At 34.8% G+C, this 24384-nt stretch overlaps 1 protein-coding gene across 1 annotated transcript in view; it reads right to left on the bottom strand.

The window, feature by feature from the left end:
• Positions 1–1585: 1585 nt before the first annotated feature.
• The window catches only part of ppm1h (protein phosphatase, Mg2+/Mn2+ dependent, 1H), a 29559-nt gene continuing 6760 nt past the window's right edge, over positions 1586–24384 (bottom strand). The window contains exons 4-10 of the mRNA XM_056452124.1: positions 21291–21403; positions 20038–20122; positions 18438–18556; positions 16198–16261; positions 14307–14414; positions 5386–5537; positions 1586–2987 (exon numbers count right to left, since the gene is read on the bottom strand). Of these exons, the coding sequence (XP_056308099.1) occupies positions 2831–2987; positions 5386–5537; positions 14307–14414; positions 16198–16261; positions 18438–18556; positions 20038–20122; positions 21291–21403 (798 nt within the window). The 3' untranslated portion in view covers positions 1586–2830. The remainder of the gene's footprint in view (positions 2988–5385; positions 5538–14306; positions 14415–16197; positions 16262–18437; positions 18557–20037; positions 20123–21290; positions 21404–24384) is intronic.

Genomic DNA, 24384 nt, shown 5'->3' on the forward strand with positions numbered 1-24384 from the left:
ATTAATTGTGTGTTTGAATTATTTGTTATATTTGTCACTGCGATTGTAAATTCACGAGGGCTGCTCATATGTCCCAGTTTTCCTCTCTAAAGAACTGTTGTTTTTTTGTCGAGCGCAGCAGAAATGCAGACACTACCCTCGGGAACGCAGCGTGCTGGGTTATTAATTTTAATAGATAGTTGATTTTGCCCTTGGGATTGCAAATACATGTAGGTCATACTCTACTGTTGCTATGAAGAGAGCTGTGACGTGGCTTTTTCTGCCCACTACGGTAGAATCATCGATCGTGACGTCACGTGGTAACGAACGGTAATACCTGAGAACTGGTTTTTGGGCTAGTCTACCGGGGCACGTGCACGGAAAATGATTAGTTTATGTGCTTGGGTTAATGATTATAAACCACTGCAGGGGAAAAGTGGTTTGTGGACATGTGGGGTATTGAATGACGTGCTCTGATCTCATAAATAAGACTTTAGCCTTATTTAACCTAAAGATCTCCAGTAAACTCAATACTTTAGAAAGTCAGTTCTTTAAACTCCATTTTCTCCTCAGAAATAGGTAGGAGGTACTGTGAAATATGGTAGTGAGGTTATAAAATACTGTTAATAATAGAAAAACAGACATATTACATTTTAACATGTATATTTTGCAAATTCATTATGTCAGACTGCTATCATGTGCAGTAGGTGGTCACAGCTAACGTGATTTTATGGCGGAAGTACATGATTAGTGCAGATAATTTGCCTACGTCATTCATACTGTGAGTGCAGTGCGTAGGCTGAAAGCATTTTACTAAGTGTATCGTTAGTATTTTCCTTTAAACCAAGTTCATGACCCAGAGAAACGCCGTCCTCCTGTTCAGAAATTCCAACACGTTTTATAAATGTTTCAAGGTTCAAACTAACTGCAGAAGATTCCTCGCCAGGTTTATCAAACTCTTTGGGGAATATATCACAGCTGTTGGTAAATCCACCCATTTGTCAAATATTTTAACTCCGAGATCATCAGACTACGTGTAGTTTTCCTGCTACAAGGATGGTTTCCATTCGAGGATGTAAAATTAGGTGTACCAGTCCTGTATTTTCAAGTTTAAACTGAATATGTGAAATCTAAAAGTTAAAAATGTCTAATCTTATGCCAAATCAAATGCTTTTCTTCAGCTCCGAAATGTTAAACGGAGAAAAGAAAAGCACAGGACGGTGTTTGATGATAATGAAATTAGGTTTGTCTCATTTTGAACTCACGTTTCAATTCAGAGATAAATCAATTTGACTTTACCACACCTTCATTGACGGCATTCGTATCAAATATGAAACGTCTAAAAACGCAACTAAAAGTAGACTAACATACTTTATTTGAAACTAAATAAAATGATAAACATTAGGCTAATTCTTTGTCAAAATAAGTCATTACTTACTGAGTCAATTTCCAGAGCACGAATCCCTGAAATTTGTCGGTTGGTAACGGCTTAAATTCAAATTTATTTCCTGAAGCGCGAGATTTGAAAGGCGTGGCGGAAAATTTCAGTTAACGATGTGTGAGGCGAGTGCAAATAATGACAAAATACGTTGTGAACATATGCTTTTATTTCTTGACAAATATTTTTAAGTAGTTTGTTGATATTCTTTTTACATTAGGAGTGCCTGATATGGTTAAACATCCCTGTTATTAGAGAAACATTTCAAATGAGCTTCTATTAAAATCAGTTGGCCATTTCACTAAGCATTAATGGAGCCACATAAGCAGTTTATGAATCATTTTCGCAGTGATTGTGTGTGCACTTCCCAGAAAGCTCCTTTAGTAAGCATGTGATGCCCTTGCAGTGCCGTCCACCCACACAAACTACTGCGCTAAAGTGTGTTAGAGAGCAATCCATCCACACACACACACACACAGAGCTGAATCTCTGGCCAAATTAGTCTTGTTTTGGTCACACTCAGGTTGTGCTGACCAGATGGCCACTCTCTTGGGGAGTGTGTACATGTGTGCGTTTGCACATTGTGTGTGTATGTGAAAGCCTTTCCAAATGCTCACAGCGGGTTTGTGCTGTAGAAGAGGAAGGTGCCACTGTGAACATGATGTATCGCAAGTCAGACCTCACCAAACCTCCACACGGGAGCCCTGGAGAACAGATTGCAGGTAGGTGTTAATTCACGACGGTGCGTACAGAAATCAAAGGGAACGTTCGCCGTACTTGACACTTCTCCATCGCACACATCATTTATTACTCTATAAAAATGTATCGTCCTAAATATCTTACCCAAATGAATGGAAGATCTGATCAAATTGGCATAATCAGCATAATTGTACCTATCGCATATATATACACAGAGCACAGGAAAATCAAAACAATGCTAGTTTTTCCATTTAGTTGACCGGGACGTACAAACAACAGGCAGAACTGCTTTGATTTTTTTTTTTTAAGGGGATGCAAAAAGGAAAACCGCAAACTAAACATTCAGAGGATAAATTAATATCCTGAAAGGAGAAACAAAACACTGTTGGTTCCGCCTAGCTGCCAGATGAGTGCGGATAAACAAACTGTGGAGGGTGTGCATCTGTCCACGGAGAACTTCAAAGAACCGGACCCTCCTTGAGTCATTGTGCAAAGTTATAACTTATATACCAATCCCAACTGGAGGTCGGGAATATTCACATGGATTTTCAAAGTCAGCAGTTGTGGACTTTTTAAAAGCAAGTGTTTGTATTGTAAATGAGCTCAAACGCACAGCAGGTTCCTCAAACTCCAGCAGGACGCCGTTCGAGAGACTGAGCGTTGGGTTAGAGACAGATTCGGTCCGATTCGGTTGGCGCCCTGCCTTCGGATTGGTCAGCTTGGCTGGGGCTGTTGAGTGCCGTACATTAGAGGAATTATGAAGACGGAGATGTCGTCACCAGAACCAAGCCGATCTCCGGCGATTCTCCAACCTCTGTCTTTTAAAATGCCTCTGGCCTTCATCACCAGGTCTTGCGCTGCCATAGTGTACCTGAAAACAAACAAACAAAACTTCACTAGTTACAGTTTCAGTCGAACTAAATTCTGTCATCATTTACTCACTCATTTTAAACCTGTTTGAGTTTCTTTCTTCTGTTGATCACAAAGTTATACTGAACAATGATGGAAAAATTACTATTGTTGTTCCTACTATGAATGTCAATGGCTGCTTCTCCCCAACATTCTTCAGAATATTTTATTTTGTGTTCAACAGAAGAAAGAAAGTCATAAAATTTTGCAATAACGTGAGTAAATGGTGAGGACATTTTCATTTTTGTGTGAACTTCTTTCATCATTCCCTCACCATTATGTCGTCCCGAACAAGTATGATTTTCTGTTGTGCGGAACAGATTTGCAGAAAGTAAGTCTGATAGGTTTGGATCAACATGAGGAGTAAATGATGACCATTTTTGGTTGAAAACAAGAAAACCTGTTCAGATGTTCATTATGTGTCTCAATCATGTTGATGGTTCATGTTTTTTTTCTCAGAGCATTAATCCCAGGATCCCAATGCTTTATAGGCATCTGTACTATTTTTCCTTCTCTACGGTTGAAGTCACTACTTTATTTTTTCCTTCTCTACGGTTGAAGTCACTACTTTATTCTTCCTTCTCTACGGTTGAAGTCACTACTTTATTTTTTCCTTCTCTACGGTTGAAGTCACTATATTCTTCCTTCTCTACGGTTGAAGTCACTACTTTATTCTTCCTTCTCTACAGTTGAAGTCACTACTTTATTCTTCCTTCTCTACGATTGAAGTCACTTTATTCTTCCTTCTCTACGGTTTAAGTCACTACTTTATACTTCCTTCTCTACGGTTTAAGTCACTACTTTATTCTTCCTTCTCTACGGTTGAAGTCACTACTTTATTCTTCCTTCTCTACGATTGAAGTCACTTTATTCTTCCTTCTCTACGGTTTAAGTCACTACTTTATACTTCCTTCTCTACGGTTGAAGTCACTACTTTATTCTTCCTTCTCTACGGTTTAAGTCACTACTTTATTCTTCCTTCTCTACGGTTGAAGTCACTACTTTATTCTTCCTTCTCTACAGTTTAAGTCACTACTTTATTCTTCCTTCTCTACGGTTGAAGTCACTACTTTATTCTTCCTTCTCTACGGTTGAAGTCACTACTTTATTCTTCCTTCTCTACGGTTGAAGTCACTACTTTATTCTTCCTTCTCTACAGTTTAAGTCACTACTTTATTCTTCCTTCTCTACGGTTGAAGTCACTACTTTATTCTTCCTTCTCTACGGTTGAAGTCACTACTTTATTCTTCCTTCTCTACGATTGAAGTCACTTTATTCTTCCTTCTCTACGGTTTAAGTCACTACTTTATTCTTCCTTCTCTACGGTTGAAGTCACTACTTTATTCTTCCTTCTCTACAGTTTAAGTCACTACTTTATTCTTCCTTCTCTATGGTTGAAGTCACTACTTTATTCTTCCTTCTCTACGGTTGAAGTCACTACTTTATTCTTCCTTCTCTACGGTTGAAGTCACTACTTTATTTTTCCTTGTCTATGGTGATTGGCTAAAGTAGAAAAATCAAAAATTAAAATTCCTGTCCAATCAAATCGCACATTGCATCATACTGAACAACCTCAAGACATGGGCGCTTTATAAATGCAGCAAACCTTTTGGAAGCATTAAAAAGTGTCCAAAGCATTAAAGAAGATGTCCAAAATCTTTACGCACAATGACCCAGAGACTTTTTATACACTGCATGTCACCGATGAGAAAATTAAGGATGTCAACTGTATGATGACTGAAATTACTAAACAGCCTTAAACAATCACTACATGGAACGAATGAGGAATGGAAGGAAGAGCCGATTGAAGGAAGGACCGAACAAGGAATGGAAGGAAGAACTGGACAAAGGAAGGACCGAACTAATGAAGGAAGGAAGGACCAAATGAATGAAGGAAGGATTCAAGGAAGGACTGAACAAGCTACGGAAGGAACGAATGAATGATTGAACAAAGGACCTAATGAAGGAAGGAACAAAATATGAACGAATGAGCGAATGAATGAAGGAAGGAACGAAGGAAGGAACAAATGAAAGAAGGAAGGAACGAACAAACAATGGAAGGAAAATTGGAAGGCACGAACGAATATAGGAAGATCACTAAATGCACTACAGAATGTTACGTTTACACATCCCTGCACAAACTGCATGTAAACACATCAACTTTTCACAGCGTAATACTCAATACTCACTACTCTTGAGTACATTTGAAAGGTCTATTTTTACTCATATTTTGAGTAATATTTACAACAGATACATTTACTCTACTCGCACTACATTTTTAGGCAAGTAATGGTACTTTTACTTGAGTATGATTTTTCAGTACTCTTTCCACCACTGAAAACCAGTGTTGAAGAACCTGCCTGTGCTGGTCATCTGGGTCACAGTTTCCAAGGAAACCAGAAACAGCCTCTGCCACTTCCTGATTGCTCAAGACGTCCCAGAGTCCATCAGTGGCCAGAATCAGGACATCATCAGCGCCGTGTTCAAACTCACAGAGGTTATAGACCTGCACCTGAAGGACACACAACACACTGCGTATTATAACACACAACTGATACTGATGAGGGTGTTAAATATGTCAAACGAATCAGCCAGGACAGTGCCATACTTAAAAACAGAAGCGTTTGAGTTTATATTTGCATATATATTTGTCTATATAAAATGAATAAAACAATTACACAACCTAAATCACAAATTCTAACAGTCTGAATATGAATGTTCATAAATTACTAACACTTTAAGTTCTAATTTTCACTATTAGCTGATGGCTAATTAATTACCTGCTCATATTTAAGATTGTGGTTGTTTCAGTACTTTTAAAGTGCATATTCTGCATCCCTATAACCTCAACTTCTACCTTAATAACTATTAATAAGCAGCAAATAAGGAGTTTATTGAGGCAAAAGTTATAATAGTGATAATTAAATTTAATTATATATGAAATTATATATGACAAGTAAATAAAAAATATAACTAAATTTAAACACTCATGTTAACTCATTCATTCATTTTCTTTTCAGCTTAGTCTTTTTATTAATCTGGGGTCGCCACAGCGAAATGAACCGCCAACTTATCCAGCATATGTTTTATGCAGCGGATGCCCTTCCAGCTGCAACCCATCACTGGGAAACATCCACATACACACATATACACTACAGACAATTTAGCTTACCCAATTCACCTATACCACATGTCTTTGGACTTGTAGGGGAAACCGGAGCACCCGGAGGAAACCCACGCCAACACTGGGAGAACATGCAAACTCCACACAGAAATGAAAACTGACCCAGCCGGGACTCGAACCAGTGGCCTTCTTGCTGTAAGGCGATCGTGCTACCCACTGTTAATTAAGTAGTAAAATACTAAAAAATAAATAAATAAATAACGCGCACTATTAAATTCCCCATTTGAGGTTTTCTGTATATCTGCTCATTCGTTATGCTGTGAAAAACATATTATAAAAAATAATATTAAAAACACATTTAATGCCATTAATTGTACAACTAAATACAATTAATTTACAATGAAATATATTACATAACAGTGTAAATCAGAATACAATACTTTTAATGAATTTTAAGTGTAAATAATTAATGTTTTCAATCATAGTAATATGAAAATATAGTTAACTGAGGCAAAAGTAAATAAGTATAAGCGATAAGTAGGGCCAGACGGAATCTGAGGACATTTTCTGCTATTTCTGCTGAGAATTTTGTAAAAAATCTGCGGAAATATTTTAGGAGTATCATAACTAAAACCTTAATATATGAAATGAAAAATAATCGTTTTTTAATGTTTATTTAATGCTTACAATGCAAATCCACCAAGATCCACTTGTTTGGTAAACAAAGCAAGTCTCTCATATAATATCTCTACTAAAAGACAGAAAATATTACTGTACACACTGTATTGTACATAAATCAGATGAACACTTTCATATTAGTCAATTATATCACTGTAATTAATTTAAAAACTGAACAAATATAAATTAACCAGTGTTGGGCAGTAGAGTCACTACAAGTAGCGACGCTACTAGCTTAACTACATTTCTCAGTAGCATGGCAGTGGCGTCCACACAAGCTACATTTACCAATCGCATATCAATAAGTGACACCACCAACATTTACGGAGCTGTGAGGCCAGTGTCTAGCTGATGAAGGTAAATTCACATGATGGTGAGCATGACGATTTCTTCTTCTTCCTGTTTTACGATGGTTGACAACAAACATTTTGGTGCGTTACTGTCACCTCTCGCTCTGGTCGGTGCGTATATAAAAATATACTTCGGTAATTACTATTATTTTATTAATGATACTACAATACGTAAGTTAGTGCAATTTAATGCTTATTCGTAAATATTTCCTTTTGCTATACATTATTATAGTATTTTAAATGCGCAACACCTGGTTTTATTGGATTTTTATTTTTGCTGTTATATACTATAATCTGTTTGTGTTTGGTACAATATTATTTACAGTAAATAACTGAACAGTTCTGCCTCATATTGACAGTTTTAGTGATCACTAAGATATGAATGATAATTTAAGTTGCTTCGATTTAAAAATTAAATTTGCAAATAGCTTAAATGTAGCTAAGCTACTTTTGTAAAGTAGCTTTTAGCTTAGCTTGCTACATTTCCCAGGGTGTAGCTTTTAGTGTAGTTAAGCTACATTTTAAGCAGTGTAGCTAATAGCTTAGCTCACTAGATTTTTCAAGTAGCTTGTCCAACAATGAAATTTACACACATTTACACAAGTAAATAAATAGACTCAATGATGGGCTAGAAATCTGCGGATTTCTACACGTGCAGATTCCGTGAGGGCCTAGCGATAAGTAAAAATGTAATGCATAAATTAAAAATACAATAATACAAAAAAAAAAACACATGCAAAATTAAATTTCCCATTTGAGATTTTCCGAATATCTACTCGAATATCTAATTTGTTATGCTGTAAAATATATATGTATTAAAAAATTATATTAAAAACAGAAATTTGATATATGTACAACTGGATGCAATTAATTTACAATTAAATATACTACATAACAATTAAATAAATAATGTAAAGCAGAATATAATACTTTTAATGAAGTTTAAGTGTAAATAATTATTTTATCAATTATAATAATATAAAAACAGTTTATTGAGGCAAAAATAATAATTAATAGCGATCAGTAAAAATGAAATTAATAAATATAATTAAAAAAGTAAATATTCATGTTAATTAAGTAGTAAAATAAAACATGCTAAATTAAATTTCCCATTTGAGATTTTCCAAATATCTGCTCATTTGTTACGCCGTTAACCATGCTAAAATCACTGTATTGCTTGACTAATAATAAAGCCATCTGTTCTGACAGCGTCTCGGGTGGGTGTTTTTCTTCACATCTAAATTTCCCCTTAAAACAGAGCAGACAAACGCGCTCTCAGTCAATCCCATAATCCCGTTAGCTCTCAGCGCTCGTGAGGAAACACGGCAGCTTCATTTCATCACTGGATCTCCATCAACACAGATGCAGCGTTACAGCAGAAAGCAGGCTTTTAAATGCAAATCAGTGGCAGATCAAGACATGCATGCTGGGAAATTGAGGAGGGGGAAAAGATGCACAGATTTTTCTCAATGTATTCATCAGCACTGCACTGGACTAACATCTACGCAAATGATATTGATCATAATTAAAATATAACAAATACATTAGTGTAAATTTAATGACCAATACATGTATTAAATATTAATTATATAACATTTATATATATTAGATTTTTAAATGCAAATCAGCAGCAGATGATACCTTTGTCTAAATGTATGGATTACTAAATGTATTCAATGTTCTTGGTATTTTTAATAATGCATGGTGAGAATAAGGGAGGAGATGCAGATTTTTCTCAAACTGTTCATCAGCACTGCACTAATAAATATGCAAATAACACGAACCATTATTAAAATATAAAAATACATATGTGTGAATTTAATAAACTAATAAATGCATTAAATATTGATTATATATTGATAATTACAGCAGATATGAGGCTTTTAAAATGCAGATCAGAGGCAGATGAAGACATGCATGCATGCTGAGATAAAGCACTGTACTAATAAATATGTAAATTATAGTAATCATTATTATAATATAAAAATAGATGATGCACATGTAATGATTATTAAATGTATTCAGTGTTTTTAGTATATTTAATGCATGGTGAGAAAAAGATGCAGATTTTCCTCAAACTATTAATCAGCACTGTATTAATAAATATGCAAATTATATTAATCATTATTGTAATATATAATAAATTGTGTAAATGTTATGATTAATAAATGTATTCAATGTTTTTGGTATTTTTAATAATGCATGGTGAGGAAGGGGGAGATGCACAGATTTTTCTCAAAATATTGATCAGCACTGTACTAATAAATATGCAAATTATATTAATCATTATTGTAATATTAAAATAAATAGTGTAAATGTAACGATTAATAAATGTGTTAAATGTTTTTGGTATTTTTAATAATGTATAGTGAGAATGGGGGAGGAGATGCACAGATTTTTCTCAAACTATTAATCAGCAATGTGCTAATAAATATGCAAATTATATTAATCATTATTATAATATTAAAATAAACTGTGTAAAGCTGTGTTTCCCAACCCTGTTCCTGGAGGCACACCAACAGTACATATTTTAAATGTCTCCGTTATCTGACCCATTAACTTCAGGTTTTGGAGTCTCTTCTGATCTTCTGATGAGTTGATTTAGGTGTGTTTGATTAGGGAGAAGTTGAAAATGTGGACTGTTGGTGTGCCTTCAGGAACAGGGTTGGGAAACACTGGTGTAAAGGAATGATTAATAAATGTATTAAATGTTTTTAGTATTTTTAATAATGCATGGTAAGAGAGGGGGGGAGATGGGGAGATGCACAGATTTTTCTCAAACTATTGATCATCCTTGTACTAATAAATATAAAAATTATATTAATAATTATTAAAATATTAAAATAAATTGTGTAAAGTAATGATTAATAAATGTATTTAATGTTCTTAGTATTTTTAATAATGCATGGTGAGAAAGGGGGAGGAGATGCACAGATTTTCCTCTTACTATTGATCAGCACTGCACTAATAAATATGCAAATTATATTAATCATTATTAAATACATTTCAGCAAATTTAAAGTATTCAACGTTTTTAGTAATTTTATTAATGCATGGTTGAGTAATGGATGAGACGATGACAGTTTTCTCAAACTATTCATCAGAACTGTACTATGAAGACGATATTAATCATTATTGTAATATTAAAATTAATAGTGTAAAGTAATGATTAATAAATGTATTCAATGATTTTAGTATTTTTAATAATGCATGGTGAGAAAGGAGGAGGAGATGCACAGATTGTTCTCAAACTATTGATCAGCGCTGTACTAATAAATATGTAAAGTATATTGTAATATTGCAATATTAGTTTAACAAAAATACATGTGTGCATGTTTAATGATTAATAAATGTATTCAACATTTTTAGTATTTTTAACAATGCATGATGAGTAAAGGGGAATAGAGTGAAGGGGATAAATATATATTTTTATATTATAATGATGATTAACTTCCCCAGTGATGGGTTGGAGCTGGAAGGGCATCCGCTGTGTAAAACATATGCTAGATAAGTTGGTGGTTCATTCCGCTGTGGAGACCCCATATTAATAAAGGGACCAATCTCAAAAGAAAATGAATGAATGAATAATGATTAACATCATTTACATAGTTAGTTATTAGTACATATTTTTCTCAAGCTATTCAGCACTGTACTATGTAAATGATAATAACCGTTATTATAACATACATTTAAGTAAACTGAATGACTAATAAATGTATTCAATATTGATTATATATATATTAATAATTACAGATACAAGGCTTTTAAATGCAGATAAGCAGCTCATGAACACATGCATGCTCAGTAATATGGCAAAAAAAGATGCAGATTTTCCTCAAACTATTGATCAGCACTGTACTAATAAATATGTAAATGATACTGATCATTATTATAATTTAAAAATAAAATGTGTAAAGTATTGATTATTAAATGTATTCAATGTTTTCAGTGTTTTTATTAATGTATGGTGAGAAAGGGGGAGGAGATGCACAGATTTTTCTCAAACTATTAACCAGCACTGTACTAATAAATATGCAAATTATATGAAACATTACTACAATATTAAAATAAATCATGTAAATGTTGTGATTAATAAACATATTCAACGTTTTTAGTATTTTTAATAAAGCATGGTGAGTAAAGGTGGAAAAAGAGGCACAGAATTTTCTCAACGTATTCATCAGCACAGCACTAATAACTATGTAAATTATAATAATCTTTATTAAATATAAAAATATATTTGTGTAAATGTAATGATTGATAAATGTATTAAATATTGATGATATATATATATATATATATATATATATATATATATATATATATATATATATATATATATATATATATTAATAATTACAGCAGACACAAGGCTTTTAAAGGCAAATCAGATTTTTCTCAAACTATTCATCAGCACTGTGCTAATATCTATGCAAATTATATTAATCACTATTATGATAGAAAAATACATTTGTGTAAATTTAATTATTAATAAATGCATTCAATGTTTTTTAAATGAGTAGTTTTAATATATTAATGTTAAGCATACATACGGTATATTTGAATTTTTAAACTAATACTATATTAGGAAAATTAATGAAATTTAAATTGTAATATATATTTAAAAATGAATACATTTAGAATTGTTTATATTAGCAAAAATAAAGAAATATTTAATTATATCAATTAAAATTATATTTATATTATTTTTAAGTTTATTGTTTGTTAATTTTATTAAACTACACATACATGCATAATTACATTAATTATTCCAATATATTAAACAATGATGTATAGACATCAGTATTATATGTTAAAAAATAACAAATGAAATTGTACAAATATTTAATCCTAAATTAAACATGTAATATATGTACAACTGGAGACATTTCATTCACACTTAAATATATACATTAAATACAGTATAATAAATAATTAATGTAAAGCAGAACATACTTTTAATGAATTATAAGAGTGAATAATTATTGTTTTCAATTATAATAATATAAAAAAAGATGTATTTTTAATAAATGGTTTGTGTCTTAATAATTAAATACAGCATTTTAAAGCATGTTATATACAGAAACAGACAGACAGATACTAATCTAGTGTTAAAATATTAATCCAGTGTTCATCCTCATTGACCCATCCTGAACTTCTGACCCAGTGTTTGTACAGCAGACGGTAAAAGAGCGAGAGAATCTATCATTCAGAGTCAGAAAGCTGACACGATTACAGCCTGAGTTACACAAGCAGAGCCGAGAGGAGGAGGAGGAGGAGGAATAAAAGAGGAGCGGATCAAAGAGAAACACTGAGCTCAGATGAAGATGAACCTGCGCTGAACTTTACACCGACACTAAAGCAAAGATCAAGAGCTGAGGACTGACGAGATACGGTAAAAACGTGGTAAAATACCCAAATACTGGACGACACATCAATGGACACGGTAAAAATACTAAATACTGGATGACACATCAATGATCACGGTAAAAACACAGTAAAAAACTGAAGGACACCTCAATATATCTGAGACTATTTAACATATAGAGGAATCTTCAGTCTGAGACATTGTAAAACGCGGTAAAAACACTGATAAACTAGATGACATTAATAAAGAGGGTAAAAACACTGTAAAATACTCAAATACTGGACGACACCTCAATGAACACGGTAAAAACACAGTAAAAAACTGAACAACACCTCAATATATGTGAGACTATATAACATATAGAGGAATCTTCGATCTGAGACATTGTAAAACGCGGTAAAAATACTGAACTAGATGACATTAATAGAGAGGGTAAAAACACTGTAAAATACTCAAATACTGGACAACACCTCAATGAACACGGTAAAAATACAGTAAAAAACTGAACGACACCTCAATATATCTGAGACTATATAACGTATAGAGGATTCTTCGGTCTGAGACATTGTAAAATGAGGTAAAAATACTGATGAACTAGATGACATTAATAGAGAGGGTAAAAACACTGTAAAATACTCAAATACTGGACGACACCTCAATGAACACGGTAAAAACACAGTAAAAAACTGAACGACACCTTAATATATGTGAGACTATATAACATATAGAGGATTCTTCAGTCTGAGACATTGTAAAACGTGGTAAAAATACTGAAATACTGGATGACACATCAATGAACACGGTAAAAACACAGTAAAAAACTGAACGACATCTCAATATATGTGAGACTATATAACATTCTTCAGTCTGAGACATTGTAAAACGAGGTAAAAATACTGATAAACTGGATGACATTAACAGAGAGGGTAAAAACACAGTAAAATACTCAAATACTGGACGACACCTCAATGGACACGGTAAAAAAAAACAGTAAAAAACTGAACGACACCTCAATATATCTGAGACTATATAACATATAGAGGAATCTTCGGTCTGAGACATTGTAAAACGCGGTAAAAATACTGATAAACTGGATGACATTAATAGAGAGGGTAAAAACACAGTAAAATACTCAAATACTGGACAACACCTCAATGATCACAGTAAAAACACAATAAAAAAATGAACAACACCTCAATATATCTGAGACTATATAACATACAGAGGATTCTTCGGTCTGAGACATTGTAAAACGCGGTAAAAATACTGATAAACTGGATGACATTAATAAAGAGGGTAAAAACACTGTAAAATATTAAAATACTAGACGACACCTCAATGGACACGGTAAAAACACAGTAAAAAAAACTGAACGACACCTCAATATATCTGAGACTATATAACATATAGAGGATTCTTCAGTCTGAGACATTGTAAAACACAGTAAAAATACTGATAAACTGGATGACATTAATAAAGAGGGTAAAAACACTGTAAAATACTCAAATAATGGACGACACCTCAATGGACACGGTAAAAACACAGTAAAAATACTGAAATACTAGATGACACATGATTAGACATGATAAAAATACTGAAATAATGCACAACACATAAACAGACATGGAAAAAACTATAAACATACACACACACCTATAATAATACAACTTGTGTGCACTGCCTCTTACTGAATTGCCTCAATTGTAATGACTAAATGTAAAGCTTTTGTGTGTTTGTATGTTTAAGTGCAGTGAAAACCAACCTCAGGCGAGCAGGACAGGAACGGTTTGATGGCGATGTCGGAGTCGTGAACCTTTAGGTCGTGATCTCCGAGTCCTCGAGTGATGCCGATGGTGGCTAAAACACGAGCCTGAGCCACACACACACACACACACACGTTCAATATGTCAACATCAGAAATATCTAGTCAAGCTAAACATCACATTGTGAAACTGTCTCTAAACCTTTTTCTAGTGTAAATGACATGGGCTCCTCCCAAAAGATAATAAGATGCTGTACAAGAGGCATCATTGTGGAGAAAAAATATTTCTCAGCATTTGCCAGGGGTATGAATATTTGGCTTTAATGTATATATATATATATATATATATATATATATATATATATATATATATATATATATATATATATATATATATATATATATATATATATATATATATATGGGCCACATTATATATTATACTCTCTGTGTTGGCGTGGGTTTCCTACCCCAGTCCAAACACATGCGCTATAGGGGAATTGGATGAACTAAACTGGCCGTGTATGAAAGTGTGTGTGAATGAGTGTGTATGGGTGTTTTCTAGTACTGGGTTTTGGCTGGAAGGGCATCTACTGTGTAAAACATATGCTGGAATAGTTGGTGGTTCATTCCTCTGTGGCGACCCATGATAAATAAGGGACTAAGCCAAAGGAAAATGAATGACCTATGTACTATATCCTTTGGTTTGCATATGAAAAAATATCAGCAGGTGTAAAAATTAGAATTAAAAGATTTATGTTTAATAAATGTAGAATAATATACATATTTAATGAAGTTGTAATAGTTTAAACAGAATTTGAGCAGGGATGTCATGGTATGAAGTGACTTTGAAACCAATATAACATTATTTAATATGAATACCTGCAGATGTGCATACATGCCTATGGAAATTTAAAAGAGGTTCCTTATTGTATTTATGTATCACAGACAGGTTATAAATTACATTTATTCCATGCATTGGTTGTTTATGTAAATTTAACCAATCAGATGGAGCTGTACTATCTTTAGCCCCGCCTCCACATGTGTTGCTCCTCTGCAATTGGCTGGAGCAGCCCAAAAGTAAACCCAGAGCTGAAAATAAATATGAATGCTGGGAAAATGACAACAGCCAATTAGAGTCAGAACATCTGCGCAGGTTTTCAGTGATTCATAGTGTTTTAAAGACAAATGGCCCATTTCCACTGAGTGGTACGGTACTATTCATTTCGGTACGTTTTTATGGCCGTTTCCACTGTCAAAAGGTACCTAAAAGCAAACCACTTTTTGGGTACCTAGCCCGGCAAAAGGGTACCAAAAGGCGGAGCTAGACGCACAGCTGAACGCTATTGGTTGACAGAGCCATGGTCGACCCGAGCTCAAGCAAACCTCGTTGTCGTCGTCTTGATGAACAGCCACAAAGCCAAGAAGAAGAGCAGATTCAACCCTGTGCCCTGTAGCTTTTTACAAGGCCGTCTAAAGCGCGAGCGGTTTCACTTTCTCGCTTGTTCGTCTATATTTAAATAACAAACTTCTTGAGCTGATGATATGTGTGATTATTAAAGTGCTTCTAACATCCAATCCTGTCACAAACGAACAAACGCGAGGGTGACGCACAAAAAACAAAACAAAGGAGAAACCAGATAAAATTCATGTGTCTGAACACAAACAGTTGAAGAGGAAATCAAACGTGTTTCATCATATTAGACCCGTCAAACATCGGTGAAACACAACCAATACAACTCCAGCCCTTTGCCCTTGAGTTGTTTAAATTAGGCATATCGTGACAGAAAAGTAAAACTATTTAAAGGTGTTTGTTTGATGAACTCTAAGTTGAACTCTTGTGACCGAGTCTCGATAGTTTAGTGTTGTGCAGCAAGAACTGCTGTCTCACCTTTTTCCCTTCTCCGTATATGAGTGGAAACTTCAGATCTTCCTCCTGAACAGTCTTGTACGCCCTGTGCAAAACAACACAACAAACATCAAACAGCAGCCGAGGTGAAGAGAAAACCCAAGACACGTCTGAGACGGTACAGTGGAGCAGGAGAGATGCAGCTGCGGGACGGCAGGAGAATACTGATGGAGAAATATGAAGCGCTCAGAAAATCTACAGCCACATGTACACTAGCGTTTCATAAGGAATAAACATGTTTATTCAGCAAAGACACATTAAATTAAATAAAAATCACAGTGAATAATGATTTCTGATTTTACTTTATATTTTTAAAAATATACAGAATTTTTGGCCCTCCTGTTTAATTTTTAATTAGATTTTTCCCCCAATTTCTGTTTAACAGAGAGATTTTTTCAACACATTTGTAAACATAATAGTTTTAATACTTCATTTCTAATTGATTTATTTGGTCTTTGTCATGATGACAGCACATAATATTAGACTAGATATTCTTCAAGATACTAGTATCCAGCTTAAAGTGACATTTAAAGGCTTAACTAGGTTAATTAGGGTAAAGTTAGGGTAATTAGGCAAGTCATTGAATAACAGTGGTTTGTTCTGGAGACAATTTAAAACTAATATTGCTTAAGAGAGCTAATAATATTGACCTTAAAATGGTGTTTAAAAAATTAAATACTGTTTTTATTCTAGCCGAAATAAAACAAAGAAGACTTTCTCCAGAAGAAAAAATATTACATGAAATACTGTGAGAAATATCTTGCTCTGTTAAAAATAATTTGGGAAATATTTAAAAATAATGATTATTTTATAGGAGGGTGAATATTTTTGCCAACTGTATGTATTTGTGGTTTTTGAGTGTCTACATACGCATAGATTACAAACAGTTTTTTCTGTACAAAAACACAGAGAATTATTATTTCTTTTTTTAATAGTGAATTTTTTTTCTCAAAATAAGAGCCTATATTATTGAATCGAATAAAAAACATTACTTTATTTTTTGTATTGAGCAAATTGTTCAATCAATATAATCAGTGTAATTCAATATAATACATATTATCAACATAATACATTTTTTAATTATTTAGGTTGTATTAAAATAACTGTTATAACAACAATTTATAGTTATTAAATTAATATAATATTAACGAAAATAATTAAACTGATCTACAAAACATTTTTAAATGCCCCCATTTGAATTATTTTTTCTTTTTTATTTATTTCCCAAATGATGTTTAACAGAGCAGGAAATTTTCACAGTGTGTCTGATAATATTTTTTTTTCTGGAGAAAGTCTTATTTGTTTTATTTTGGATAGAATAAAATACATTTTTAACATTTTTTTAATTTTTGAAAAACCATTTTAAGGTCACTATTATTAGCCCCTTTAAGCTAATTTTTCTTCCGATAGTCTACAGAACAAACCATCATTATACACAATAACTTGCCTAATTACCCTAACCTGCCTAGTTAACCTAATTAACCTAGTTAAGCCTTTAAATCTGACTTTAAGCTGTATAGAAGTGTCTTGAAGAATATCTAGTCTAATATTATTTACTGTCATCATGGCAAAGAGAAAATAAATCAGTTATTAGAGATGAGTTATTAAAACTATTATGATTAGAAATGTGTTGAAAAAAATCTCTTCGTTAAACAGATATTAGGGAGAAAAATAAACAGGGGGGCTAATAATTCTGACTTCAACTGTATATATATATGTGTATACATACATATATACATATATATATATATATATATATATATATACATATATATATATATATATATATATATATATTTATTTATATGTATATATACATATATATAAATGTAAATGTAAATATATATATATATATATATATATATATATATATATATATATATATATATATATATATATATATATATAAAATAACAACAACATAATTGCTTAAACAATAATACTACTGACAAACAGAATTACTCAAACAATAATATAATATTACTGACAATAACCTTACTACAATTTTAATATAGCAGATATAATAATAATTACTATTATTTTACTTGATTTTTTTTCTGGTTTGTTAATGTGGTTTCATGATAAAGGAATATAAAAACAAAATGAATTCTGATTGGTCACCTTATAAACACCCAGCCAGTTATTTCTTATTTAGCAGATTAAAAGAACTGTTGCATTACAGTAACATGCATCAATCCCATCACATGAGGACCGAAACTCACCAGCCGTTCATGGTGAAGTCTCGATACAGCATCCGCTTCCCAATCTCCTTTTTCGTGACTCTTCTGGGAAACTCCAAGTGTGTGAAATCACTTCCCAGCAGAGACGGCTGCAGGTGAGCCTGAGAAATAACACACAAAATCCACAAACATGCTCCATAATAGGGCTGCACAATATACTGTACGATTATCGTGATAAGAGTATATGCAATACAAGTATCAGACAAGAGAGCACCATCTGCTGTTAAACACTAGCCTAGAGCGCCATCCTAGAGCACCATCTGCTGTTAAACACTAGCCTAGAGCGCCATCCTAGAGCATCATCTGCTGTTAAACACTAGCCTAGAGCGCCATCCTAGAGCACCATCTGCTGTTAAACACTAGCCTAGAGCACCATCCTAGAGCCCCATCTGCTGTTAAACACTAGCCTAGAGCGCCATCCTAGACCACCATCTGCAATTAAACACTAGCCTAGAGCGCTGCCTGCTGTTAAACACTTGCCTAGAGCACCATCCTAGAGCACAATCTGCTATTAAATACTAGCCAAGAGCGCCATCCTAGAGCACCATCTGCTAAGTAACACTAGCCAAAGGCGCCATCCTAGAGCACCATCTGCTGTTAAACACTAGCCTAGAGCGCTGCCTGCTGTTAAACACTAGCCTAGAGCACCATCCTAGAGCACCATCTGCTATTAAATACTAGCCTAGAGCGCTGCCTGCTGTTAAACCCTAGCCTAGAGCGCCATCCTAGAGCACATCTGCTGTTAAACCCTAGCCTAGAGCGCCATCCTAGAGCACCATCTGCTATTAAATACTACCCTAGTACGCTGCCTGCTGTTAAACACTAGCCTAGAGCCCCATCCAAGACCACCATCTGCTATTAAACTCTAGCCTAGAGCGCCATCCTAGAGCACCATCTGCTGTTAAACACTAGCCTAGAGTGCCATCCTAGAGCACCATCTGCTGTTAAACACTAGCCTAGAGTGCCATCCTAGAGCACCATCTGTTATTAAATACTAGCCTAGAGCGCTGCCTGCTGTTAAACACTAACCTAGAGCGCCAACCAAGAGCACCATCTGCTATTAAACACTAGCCTAGAGCGCCATCCTAGAGCACCATCTGCTGTTAAACACTAGCCTAGAGCGCCATCCTAGAGCACCATCTGCTGTTAAACACTAGCCTAGAGCGACATCCTAGAGCGCTGCCTGCTGTTAAACACTAGCCTAGAGCGCCATCCTAGAGCATCATCTGCTGTTAAACACTAGCCTAGAGTGCCATCCTAGAGCACCATCTGCTATTAAACACTAGCCTAGAGCGCTGCCTGCTGTTAAACACTAGCCTAGAGTGCCATCCTAGAGCACATCTGCTGTTTAACACTAGCCTAGAGCATCATCTGCAATTATAAATTACCCTAGAGCGCCATCTGCTGTTATAAATTAGCCTAGAGCGCCGTCTGCTGTTAAATAAATATACTGCAAAATGATTATTATTGCAATATTAGAATATATGCAATATATGTATCGCAGATGTGATGAATTACATTTATTTTATGCATCGGTTATGTAAACTTGACCAGAATAGATCAGAATTTGGCATTCTCTCACCAGAAACTGAAGCCTCTGCCGCTCGGATTCGGGAGTGAAGGAGCTGGACATGGGAATGAGTTCTCCAGCGCGGACGATCAGAGCTCTGAAACACACCCACAGATTGCAGATTCAGCTGGAGACTAGCCAAGTAGTGAATCAGTCAATTCACAATTTTCGGTTTTCTTATGGTTTACGTTTAATTAAATGAGTTAATGATATTTTACAATAAAGATGTCCTATTATTAGGCTATTCCTGCACATTTCTATAATATAACTAAAGTGAAAAACAAACCTCAAATCAAATCTCTTCATGTTAAATTCAGGCATTGCATTTTAAATATAGTCCAATCAAAGACGATTGGAATCAAAGAGTCCAATCTGTTGTTAAAAACAAGCCTTTATCTGTTAAAAACTGGCCTAGAGTGCCATCTAATGTCAAAAACTAGCTTAGAGCAACATCTGCTGTTAAACACTAGCCTAGAGCGCCCTCTGCTGGTATATACTAGCTGCTAAAAAATAGCTTCTAGCCCAGGAGTGTCCAGACTCAATCCTGGAGGGCCGATGTCCTGAAAAGTTTAGTTCCAACCCCAATCAGACACACCTGGGCTAGCTAATCAAGCTCTTACTAGGCTTTCTAGAAACCTCCTTGCAGATGTGTTGAGCCAAGTTGGAGCTAAAATCTGCAGGACACCGGCCCTCCAGGACCGACTTTGGACACCACTGATCTAGCCATTAAAAATGAGCCTAGAGCACCATCTACTGTAAAAACTACCCTTTAGCTGTTAAAAACTAGCCTAGAGTGCCATCCGCTGTAAAAAAAAATAGCATAGAGCGCTGCCTGCTGTTAAAAACCAGACTAGAGCGCCATCTGCTGTTAAACACCAGCGATTAAAAACTAGCCACTACCCATATAAAAGTATCCTACAGCGCCATCTGTTTAAAAAATCTATCCTAGAGCACCATCTGATATGATCTTATATTATAAATGTATTGTAAATGTTTCCCTGTCAGGAGTTAGGACAGGTTTTAAGGGCCCACACCATTTTGGGGAGCCCAAAATGTTGTCATAGGGCCCGTACCGGCCCCCGGCGCCCCTGATCCCGGTTATTCAATGCTGTAAATTTCCAGCATCATGAATCTAGTCTTTAGTGTCCCATGATTCCTGCTTCAGGAATCAGTCTGATGATTCGATGGCCTAGAAGCATTTCTGATGATCAACATTGAAAACATTGATTCACACTGGCTTCAGTCTCTTTAATGCGTAGTCTCACCTGCTGTCACCAGCGTTGGCCACATACAGTTTCCCCAGTAAAAACATGACGGCGAGAGCAGTGCATCCTCCAGAGATAGAGTACACACACCTCTCTCGAGCGATATGAGCGTCCTGATATCAAACACACACACAGAGAGAGAACAGTAATGAATAAATGAGAAACACAATCAATGCAATTATTCATATCAGATATCAGAGGTCTGCCTGCCCTCTAGTGGCCATGTGATTATAATACAGTCTCTTGTGTTCACCGGCATAAAAATAACATTCATTTTCCTTTGGCTTAGCCTCTATTTTAGAGGTTGCCACAGCGGAATGAACCTCCAATTATTCCAGTATATGTTTTACACAGCAAATGCTCATCCAGCAGCAACCAAGTATTGGGAAACACCCATACACTACAGCCACTTAAGTTTTTCCAATTCACCTATAGCGCACGTGTTTGGACTGGAGCACCCGGAGGAACCCCATGCCAACACGGGGTGAACATGCAAACTCCACACATGAAACACAACTGGTCCAGCCAGGACCCGAACCAGCAACCTTCTTGCTGTGAGGTGATGGTGCTAACCACTAAGCCACCGTGCTGCCCATAAAAAGAACAGTTCAAATAAAAAAATATGAAAATTTATTACACCATGGGTGTCATGGCGGCACGGTGGGTAGCAGTGTCGCCTTACAGCAAGAAAGTCGGTGGTTCAAGCCTCAGCTGGGCCTGTTGGCATTTCTGTGTGGAGTTTGCATGTTCTCCCTGTGTTGGCGTGGGTTTCCTCCGAGTGCTCCGGTCCAAACACATGCGCTATAGGGGAACTGAATAAGCTAAATTGTTCGAAGTGTATGTAAATGCAAGTGTGTGTGGGTGTTGGGTGATGAGTGATGGGTTGCAGCTGGAAGGGCATTCGCTGTGTAAAACATATGCTGGAATAGTTGGTGGTTCATTCCACTGTGGTGACCCCTGATGAGTAAAGGAACTAAGCCTAAAAGAAAATGAATGAATGAATGAATGAATGAATATTACACCATGAAATCAAGATATGAAACAGGTAACTTACTGTTTTTAAATCACACATGCATCGGAGTTCATGGATCAAATTTAGAGTTTTTAATTACAAAAACATTCTGACTCTTTCCCCTCTCAATTATTTAAATTCTGAAATTTTATTTTATGTCATTAATTTGTATCTTTCAGTTCTGTTTTTTCATCTAATTCTGACAAATTGTGATTTCTTCTCCCATGATTCAGATTTTTTTTCTTTTTTTGCATTTAATTTTTATCCTGCAATATTGTTTTATACTTTTCCTTTTTTATCTCATCAATCCGAGTTTATATCTTACAATTTTAACTTTATCTTACAATTATGACTAAACATTCTGACATTTGTTTGTCCTTGTGAATATTTTCCACAATTTTCATTTTTTGTAGATCTATCTGTCTCTCCATCTATCTGTCTCTCTGTCCGTCCGTCCGTCTATCTGTCTGTCTATCTGTCCGTCCATCCGTCCATCTATCTATCTATCTATCTATCTATCTATCTATCTATCTATCTATCTATCTATCTATCTATCTATCTATCTATCTATCTATCTCTCACTCTCTCTCTATCTATCTATCTATCTATCTATCTATCTATCTATCTATCTATCTATCTATCTATCTATCTATCTATCTATCTATCTATCTATCTATCTATCTATCACTCTCTCTATCTATCTATCTATCTATCTATCTATCTATCTATCTATCTATCTATCTATCTATCTATCTATCTATCTATCTATCAACCTCTCTCACTCTCTCTCTCTATCTATCTATCTATCTATCTATCTATCTGTCTATCCATCTATCCGTCTATCCGTCTGTCTGTCTGTCTATCTATCTCTCTGTCTGTCTATCTATCTCTCTGTCTATCTATCTATCTATCTCTCTGTCTATCTATCTATCTGTCTATCTATCTCTCTGTCTGTCTATCTATCTATCTATCTATCTATCTATCTATCTATCTGTCTATCTATCTATCTATCTATCTATCTATCTATCTATCTATCTATCTATCTATCTATCTATCTATCTATCTATCTATCTATCTATCTCTCTGTCTGTCCGTGTCTATCTCTCTGTCTGTCTATCTATCTATCTATCTATCTATCTATCTGTCTATCTATCTGTCTGTCTGTCTGTCTGTCTGTCTATCTATCTATCTATCTATCTATCTATCTATCTATCTATCTATCTATCTATCTCTCTGTCTGTCCGTGTCTATCTCTCTGTCTGTCTATTTATCAATATATTTCACTCGAATATATTTTCTATTATTCATTCATTTTCCTTCAGCTTTGTCGCTTTTATATCAGGGGTCGTCACAGCAGAATGAACTGCCAACTCATCCAGCATATGTTTTACGCTGCGGAATGCCCTTCCAGCTGCAACCCAGTACTGGGAAACTCCCATACTCACTCAATCTCACACACACTTTATTTTCTTCAATTCCCCTATAACACAGATGTTTGGACTGTGGGAGAAACCGGAGCACCCGGAGGAAACCCATGCCAACACAGGGAGAACATGCAAACTCCACACAGAAATGCCAACTGACCCAGCCAAGGCTAAAACCAGCAACCTTCTTGCTGTGAGGCTACAGTGCTAACCACCGAGCCACCCATATTATCTATTAATTATCTGGAATTTTCTGGAAAAAATAAGAGAATTTGAACTTTACAGGACTTTTTATTAAAAACCTTTAAAACTATGTAATATTACTTTATATTAATGCATAAGAACACTTTGATACAACCATATATTCTCTGGGATTTGCTGGAATTGTTTTGCTATAGGCTGTGATAGAAAAGTTCTCATTTGGCATTCTTTTAATCGGCTTTTTAATCCAGTAGTCAACTTAGTGTCAGCTCCATGGCATGATTTAAGTACATGATGTATGCAATAGTACATTAATATTAGTTTATATTGTTTACATGGTGGATGTTGCACTTGTGCGCTCTTGTTAACATGTTTAAACACTTGTGCTGCATAACAATATAAAGGCTTTTATGTCCTTGTATATGAGATTTAAGGTTTGGGACTCTGCAAGACGCTA

This window comes from Danio aesculapii, chromosome 25 (genome assembly GCF_903798145.1).
Source record: "Danio aesculapii chromosome 25, fDanAes4.1, whole genome shotgun sequence".
Lineage (NCBI taxonomy): Eukaryota > Metazoa > Chordata > Actinopteri > Cypriniformes > Danionidae > Danio > Danio aesculapii.